Source organism: Sinocyclocheilus anshuiensis, unplaced genomic scaffold, assembly GCF_001515605.1.
Source record: "Sinocyclocheilus anshuiensis isolate Anshui unplaced genomic scaffold, SAMN03320099.WGS_v1.1 scaffold3332, whole genome shotgun sequence".
NCBI lineage: Eukaryota > Metazoa > Chordata > Actinopteri > Cypriniformes > Cyprinidae > Sinocyclocheilus > Sinocyclocheilus anshuiensis.
The window spans coordinates 142,762-151,656 of record NW_015552874.1 but is presented as its reverse complement, the minus strand read 5'-3'; the positions used below and the strand labels follow the sequence as shown (position 1 = coordinate 151,656).

Sequence of the window (8,895 nt, the reverse complement as noted above, 5' to 3'; positions counted from 1 at the left end):
TATAACTTGAATTAAGAAATTAAACAAGGTAACTGTGTAGGGCAATCAAGCTACTGCCAAACCAACGGGCAGGTTTGTGCAGGAAGCACAGCTTTTCCAACTGTAAACATCTAAAATGAATAAATAATAATAATAATAATGAATAATATTTTTTAGGGCTGAAACGATTCCTCGAGTAACTCGAATACAAAAAATCATCGAGGCAAATTATGTGCTTTGAAGAATCGTTTAGTCCATTTACTAGAGATGCCGTGCCGCGCCGCCCAGCAGTGTTCAGGTTTCACTCTCCTCCAGCCGTCATCACTGCGCCGTGTGACGCTCCGTTCATTATTCCGCTCTATCAATGTGCATTCTTCTCATTTACTGCTCATGCTCACCGGAAAAGCCAAGTCTGCTCAAATAACGCGCTGACAAGAAATTTCTATGTAGTATACTTGTTCCTGTTTGCAGTACTGGGCAATGATGGTAAAATCTCGTTCACTGATCTGCTCCCCGCTATGCTCTGCTCACATGCGCTGATAATAATAGCTTTGCCAGGGTTTTTATATTTTTATACATGTTTACTTTATATTTCTTTACACAAAATCATCATTTGTATTCATTTCCCACTGATTTACGAGATCTGATGAGCATTAACTCATATTACGCGATCATATCTCTATGAATGAATGAATGGCAGAAACGCGCGTTTTCCTTTACCACACACACACTGAAGCGCGCGTGACGCTCGTGGTGATTTCAGCGTCTGCAGTCTTAATGAGGACATAAACACACGAACAACTCCAGAACTGCTCTGAGAGTCACTTCATGACCGTTTCATTTGAGTAAAACTAGCGTCATATCATATACACACAGAAATGTAAAGGTATTCACGGAAACCCGTCAAAATAAAAGTCTGGTTTAATATGAAGACATTGCAGCAGAAATGTATTACTATTGTTCAGCAGAATGTACTACTAAAGTTATGAAAACTTTATTTTTAAAGGAATGATCACAGAACATTTCTTCCATGTTTTAATTTTAATAGTAAATCCCCTTTGTTTGCCAAAAAGTTTAATTTTCAATAATTTAAAGATAAATGATATTAATGTTTTATGCCTTAATTTGATAAACCGATACACAACACAGAATTTCTGAGGAAAAAGAAAACATTTCATAAGGCTATTTTAAGAATAAATAACAATAAAACATTAGGTGAGAGAAAATAAAACATAACGTTATAATTATAACACCTAAAATATGTTGCGTGTAAAAAGTGTTTGTTTCAGCCACTTGAAGGCTAGGTACATTGTGTGCACATGATCAGGATGGTACCACCTCTGCCGCATTTTGAAAAAGGAAAAACCCTGTTTGCAGGACTATACATTATTTGGATAATTAGTCAAAAACAACAACAACAGTTATGTCTGATTCTGTTGCATAGAACTGAATAAAAATAATACATTGATATTTAATATTAATATATTTTCTGTCCAATTTTCTTTCAATAAAAGTGTGGTTAGTTTATTGGCTTGTGTTTTTAAAATTCCGTGTCATTAAAATTGAGTTAAATTAAAAAGTCTTACAAAATTACTTTATATTTAATAAAATAAATAATTATTACAAAGCATTTTCTGTTTCGGTTTTTGACCAAGCACATCCAGAATTCTCTGTTTCGGCAGTATGCAGAGAGACATTTAAGAGGGTTTATTCTCCAAATAACTTTAAATTCATGTTGCTGAAAAATGTGTTAATAAATGTTATGTGTATGGACTTTTTTGTTCCATGTTAGCTTCCTGCCCACAAATTTTTGCCTCTTACAAAAGCCACAAAGCCTTCTAAGTAGAGATGCACCGATTGCAATTTTCTTGGCTGATTCTGATTTCATTCCGATCCCTGGCCGATCGATCGGTGCATCTCTACTTCTAAGAAGACAGTAAAGGCTTATGTCATGCCTGAGCTGTAGTTAGGCTGAAACTTGAAAGTTAAGTTGCACAATGTTTAGGTTTTATTATTTTTTTTATTACTATTATTCTGATTTATGTCTTAGTTTTTGGTTGTACTATGTTTACCATTTTTAAAGTAATTTGAAATAGATTTTTATATATTTGTATTTGCATTTTGAATGTAATATGGCAATTAAATGCACTAAATGGGTTTAGTTTTCACAGTTATTAATATATGCAATTTCAGCAATAAAAATGTTCATTTTTCTAAAAAGGAAACAAATTACTTGTTTATTTTAAGAGACCTGTCGTATTTTCTCTTGTATATTTAGTATTGCTCTTTAATAAAGAAAAAGTTCTTATCCGAGTACTCGATTAATCGATGGAATTTTCGGTAGAATACTCTATTACTAAAATATTCGATAGCTTCAGCCCTAATATTTTTTTTTCACAAATTCTGTGTTGTGTATTTTCTGGTAATCAAATGAACATGCAGAACATGCGTATTTAAATAAGTCTTTTTTTCAGTTTAATATTCACAGACAGTCTATATATATGTATGTACTGACCTGTTTTTATTTATTCATCAAAAATAAGACAAATTCCATGAAATTCAGCGTTATACAGTAAATTCCGTTTTTATAACTGGATTCCACGATTCCGTCCATGTTTTCTGCATCGCGGAAATCGTAGAGCCCTACTAATGTAACAAACGAATATGATAAGCTCATTGTGAAAGTAAAAGATGAGGACATTGTTGTTTATTTACTTAGCATTAAGTCTCTCCAGCTAGGTGACAACGTAGCGTTAAATCACCATTCAACAGACTCAAGCCACCACCGCACTGCCGTCTATTGGATTGCAGAAAGATACTAACTTTTCAATCTTCTACGTTACTGACTGTACTGACAAACTATGCTGACACCGTGTCTGCGCTGCAACAGGACACGACAAAGCGACCGTTGAAAATCATTTGAACTTTGAGTCAGCACGTCATAAATAGAACGAGGCATCAGTTTACTGCATCCAGTGTAGACAACATCACTGATTATAATGGGTTCTATTCTACACTGGACGTGAGCGGCGCGGCGCGAAAAAATACAATAGAAATTCTAATGTATTTTGTCGCGCCGCGAGATGTGATGTGACTGATGTGATAAGCATGAGTCTTGGGCCGCGGGTCGAGGCCGGTATAAATACCAGCATTGACTGAGTGGCTGCGATCAGCTCCGGTGGCCGTAACACAGGCTTTAATGACGCCTGGCATGATGCGCAGATCAGCTCTAGTCTCTAACGTCACTGAATCTGCTGTTAAAAATGAACCATCCTTCATCATATCATCATGCAAAACTAAGAATTAGAATCATTGTAATGTGACAATCAAATATGGGTGCGGGTGGGTGGCGGGCGGATAATTTGAAGCAGTGGACTCTGGTGAAGTTTGAGCTCATCCTCGCATCTCTACACTACACTGACCTGGGTCGCCAGTAGCAAACAATGGAGCACGCTCTGCTAGACAAACTAAGTAATTACACCATTCAGAAGCATTTAATCTGCATTATATGTTATATAAAAAAATTTCATATCGGCATATGTAGTCTTCAAACAGAAATAGTCATTAATTCTTCTCTCTTTAGACCAAATCAGTTAAGCTTATGAGAAATTTGAATCAAGGATTGAATTTGGAAAAACTTGAATAAATGATGACAATTTTCACCGTGAAACCGTGATATTTTTGCTTAAGGTTATCATACCGTCAAAATCTCATACCGGCCCATGCCTAATCCGGGAGCAATATGATATTCTCCAATCAAGTGTGCTCCTAATTATTTATAAAAATGTCTGAGACTGAGTGTCATGTTTAGAAAACAAAGTTTTCAAAATGTTTAGACTGAGCTCTAAACTATTTGTCACATTAGAACTTATCACATATCTTTTATTGGAGTAATATTTATTCTCGTTTCTTTACCACCACAAACAAACATTTCATAATTAATTTCTCTTGCTATTGCAGGATGTTGGCTAATGTTATATTTTCTGTTCATTATAGTGAAGACAACTCCAAACACATTTCTTATCTTGTATGCCTGTAAAAGATGACCAAGCCAATCAGAGTAAGGGCATGGCTACGTTTCGCCTCATATAGAGAACTGTTGTGAATGAAGCTTAATCAAGATGTCAACTTATGTCTGGTGGAAATATAGAAGAATGTAGGAGTGTTCTTATTTGGTTTATCCCCTCCTTTTTTAGGGGCCTACAATCCTGTGATAGAGGACAAGATTTTCTTCTTTTCTTGATTACGTGGGAAGGGAGGAGAGGAGACAAGATGCCGAAACCAGTAAGTATATACTTTTTTTTTTTTTTAACACTTAAGAGTCTGCTAGCTTACTTTCATATGTGCCGATTTTTGTTTCTGCTGGTGGGTGCCCACCCTCCAAAACAAGTGTCAAGTCGTTGGACATTCGACAGTCAGAAATATTGACATTAACACTGAAAAAAATGTGTATGGATGCAAAAAGGGATAAATAAGGTGGTTTTCTTATAATAAAGTGAACATTTGCTGCATATCGTTATTTATTACTTTTTTTATGTGTGCAGTCTTTTTATTTAATGTTGAAAATGTCAAAGGAGCATGAAATGAATGAAGGTCAGTATAATAAATAATGAGAAGTCTGGGGAGATTAAGAAAATAGTCACATATCTCTCGACTTTAACAGCATTGTTGTGACAGATAAAGGAATTTTGGCAAAGCCTCTTCACTAATTATTTTTTTTAAAATAAAGCCTTATATTTGACAACCACTGTTTTTACCCATCCATCCATGACATAAAAGGGTGTTTTGCACTGACAGCAATTTGCAGCAACAGTGTGACCAGTAGTCATTCTTTTGCAGTGAGTCGCCAATTTTAGTGGTTATGAGGGACAGCAACTGTTGATGATGCAACAAAATTGAGCTTCAGCTTTTTGCTGTGCAGTGATGCAATGCTGTAACTAACAGTGGGAGTGCAGATAGTAATTTGCTGTTTTACATCACTGGATAGTTTTTTTAAACCGCGCACGCGCACGAGAGAGAGGGAGCCTATGGAAGCACCATGAATCTAAATAATATACTTTCAGACATACTGATAAACTAAGATGTTAAATACAAAAATATTTAAAACAGCTAGTTTATATATATTTGGATACAACAGTCGCTATTAAGACTGTGCGTCCTGTGACAAGTTTGCCGCATCAGAGCACGGAAGTTCACGGAAGGTCTGCAAAATCAGTCAACGGTGAAAATCAAAAGTAGATTTATTTTAAAGACCAACATTTTAACAATTTAGATATTGGACATAAACGAACGCGTTAAATATAAAGTATTTAAAACAGGTAAGTTCATATATTTGGAGTAAATTTAAATTAAACAGATACATCAGTCATACAGTGCTCCGGACTGCGCGCCCCATGATGAGCCTGACGCACCGCCACAGAAACAAGAATGAGATGCGTTCTAACATAACTGTGGCATTAAACTCGGTTAGTGAGGGCTCGGTTAAAATATTGCACATATATCAGGGCTCTAGACTCATTCTTCCCACTGGTCGCTCTTTTGCGACTAACTTTATCAGTTGGTCGCACGAGCACATAATTTGGTCCATTTTATTAATTTTTTTGCTACAACATTTGATTAATCAATGCATGCTGATGAACTTTTATCATAGTTTATGGTTATATGGTAACAAAAGTGTTCAACATTCAACCCGTTCTTTTTCATCAGTATTATTTGTGATTTAAATTTTTTTATCAGGAATTCCTCTTTTCGTGTGCATTTCACTTTCACTTTCAAATTTGCGATCTTGGTGTCACGTTTTACAAGAAAAGATAATTGTCTGTTTTGCTTATCTATATACCTTTCACTTTTTAAGACTAAAACAAAAGATGGATTTATTGTTATTCCTAATTAAAAAGCACAACAACAATAAAACAGTAGGCTACAATGACAAACCAGCTTACATGACCTTTATTAACAAAAACGAATAAGGCATGACATAGGATACATCACATGCTGTATATACCGACTAATAAATTACAGAATGTTTAACAAACATTCAAACAAAATCAAATAAATAATAAGAAGAAAATAACTAAGGAAAGCCTCCATAGCGTAACGCGAGGTAAACAGCAAAGATAACAAGCTTTTCAAAATGAAAACAAAAAGAAAAGTAAAACTAAACTGGCTGTCGCTGACAGGACTTGCATGTTTTTTTCCACAAGAATACCAACATGGTCACCTTCTCTGGTTTGGTCTTTTACTTTAGTTTGTTAACCAAATCCTTCATTGCTCTCCATCCTGAAAGCACCTCTCTTCACGTGATCAGTGAAATCTGACTCCTGCTACAATGCAACTCGCACATTCTCAAAAATTGTTCGCAGTCTAGAGCCCTGTATAATAGGCCGTTCAGATTACTTGTTAAAGTGCAACGAAATACCTTATATCAGCAGACGATATGTGTCTGTGTTTGTGGTTGGAGACTCCTTCACTGGCTACAGGCTCCTCGTTTGCGCTGTGTGTGTGTGTGTGTGTGTGAAATACAGTGCTGAATGAAAAAGCGGGGCAATTTGATAATAATAGCCAATTTATAATGGTTCGCCTAATAATAATAATAATAATTATTATTATTATTATTTAATACATTAATAGGAGAATGAGCCTAATATCGTCTTGACTATCGGCAAAGAAATCTGCTATCGTCGATACACGATACTATCGTCTATCGGCGCAACCCTACCCCGGATCGTATCGGAGGATTGATTGGAGCATTTTGATTTGTAAATGAGGCACAGTGTCATGGAGAGTTCACAAAGAAACATTTGTTGAAAGATGAAGCGGTACTAGATAGGGCTGGGCAAAAAAATTGATTTTTCGATTAATGTTTTTTTTTAATTACGTCGATTAGGGCTGTGCGATATGGACAAAAAAAACCTATCGCGATTTCTTGATCAATTTTGCGATTTCGATTTTAATCACGATTTTGACACACACAGGCATGCTTTTAATCACTAAGGTGTAACAAAATGTCTCTAGAATATGGCAGGGAAAAGAAAGTCCCGTGTCCAGGGATTATTTTTGCCATGCATTGGTCATAGAGCTCTTTGTGGCGTTGCCTGTGCGGTGCGGGACAACTCTTGATGGGCGAGTGCGGGTGCGGGCGGGAAGAGACTCGTGTGTGTGTGTGCAGGATGTGGGAGAATAAAATGATTCGCGGGACTCCCTCAAAATAGAAATGATCTAAACATAAAGTGTCTAAAACATATAAATTGTTATTTATCTGTTGCACTAAAGCAAAAAGAACAACTAATATTAACATTAAAATGATTAACGCGCAAGCTAGACATAGCCTAGTTTCCATTTATAATGTAGCCAATCACAGATTTTGACTGTTGATTTCTGGAACGCAATGGCCAATCAGAGGTGATCAAGTTAGAATCTACTCACCGCAGTGCTGAAATTGCGTGCTCACGAATCCTCTCATTTTAGACACTCTGAAAGATTCATTGTGCATATATTTAGTGTTATAACAGAGCTTTATGAGATCGCGATTAACTGAGATGTCAGCTTTTTGTGATAATAAAGGAAGTGTGCTGCTTGCATTCTGCCATGCCAAACCATGCACGCAGCAGCACTTGCTTGCTTTCCGTAAAAAATAACAGTGGTTGTGAATGTTGATGCTTAGTCTAAATAACAAATATTTTATCGGTAGTAGTTTGTTATGTTTATGCTGGGATGTTGTGGAGCTTAGGAGATGTTACAGAACCATTTCATGTAAATTTCTTCAATGTACTTAAAACAATCTATATAGATTACTTTTATGCGGGCTTTTGCGGGCGGGAGCGGGACAAAATGAATGTCGCGGGCGGGAGCGGGACCAGATAAGATATATATTTTTGTGGGAGCGGGCGGGCGCAGGACAGAATCTTGCGGGAACGGGCGGGAGCGGGACTGAAAAATCCGTCCTGCGCAGGTCTCTAGTTCCAACTCGTAAGACCTTTGTTCATCTTCAGAACACAAATTAAGACATTTCTGATAAAATCTGAGAACCTCCATAGGCAGCAATGCAACAGCAGTGTTCGATTACGTTCAGCGAAAGAGCGCGCATGCTGAACGTAAACAACGCTGATTACGTTGATTATGTTCTGGGGTACTTTCCAAAATGGTGGAAGACGGTTTAATTCAGCGCGTGCAGCACAGCAGAAATAGACTCCGTGCGGAAACGATCGCAGCATGACTGCTGCAGACGCACCTCTCCTGGAGCACACTGGCGGAGCGCAATCGTGTGCAGTGTGAACGCTCTGATCCGTTAACATGGGTGCGGAAAAAATATGCACCACAGACAGAGTGTGTGAACCTGGCGTTACGTTTGTATGCCTGCCCGGTCTGTTCTGTTCTCGTGCTCCATTTAGGCACGCTGCATTCTGATTGGTTCGGATAGCATACTGCGGGATGTCGAAGGAGCGGAAAATCATGCTGTAAAGCGATTTAGAAATCGCGCATGCTCAAATCGGGATTTTATGACGATTGATTAATTGCACAGCCCTAACGTCGATTCGATATCGATTCTCAAAAGCAGTGAATTGATCTTTTCCGGTATTTATTTCAGCACTCATTTAAAACAAGATCTGATTAACGTGAATCTAGGCCTGTCGCAATAATCAATATATCGACTTATCGCACAATATATGTACATGACCTCAATCATTTTTTTGGTGACGCAATATATCGCCCATTATATTTACTCAAAAATTAATGTCACCATGTTTTGTACATTCCACTTACGCCTGTGTCTTTTGCAGCTTCTCGTACATAACGTGGTGTAGTCACGAGATGCTAGTTCAAATTTAATGAATGCTTCTACAAACAATGTTTCATCTGCAGATATGGTCTTGTTTAGGGATCTGTGCCTTTGTGCATACGGACATCTGACTGATA

The 8,895-nt window shown here is 37.2% G+C and overlaps 1 protein-coding gene across 2 annotated transcripts in view; it reads left to right on the top strand.

Annotated features, from left to right (window-relative positions):
- The window catches only part of LOC107668171 (radixin), a 97,443-nt gene that overhangs the window by 24,042 nt on the left and 64,506 nt on the right, over positions 1-8,895 (top strand). Inside the window, exons 1-2 of one of the 2 annotated variants that reach the window (XM_016459969.1) lie at positions 3,976-4,039; positions 4,176-4,263. In XM_016459969.1, the coding sequence (XP_016315455.1) occupies positions 4,252-4,263 (12 nt within the window). In that variant the 5' untranslated portion in view covers positions 3,976-4,039; positions 4,176-4,251. Of the gene's footprint in view, positions 1-3,975; positions 4,040-4,175; positions 4,264-8,895 lie in introns of those variants that run through there. The other variant, XM_016459968.1, reaches the window with a different exon arrangement.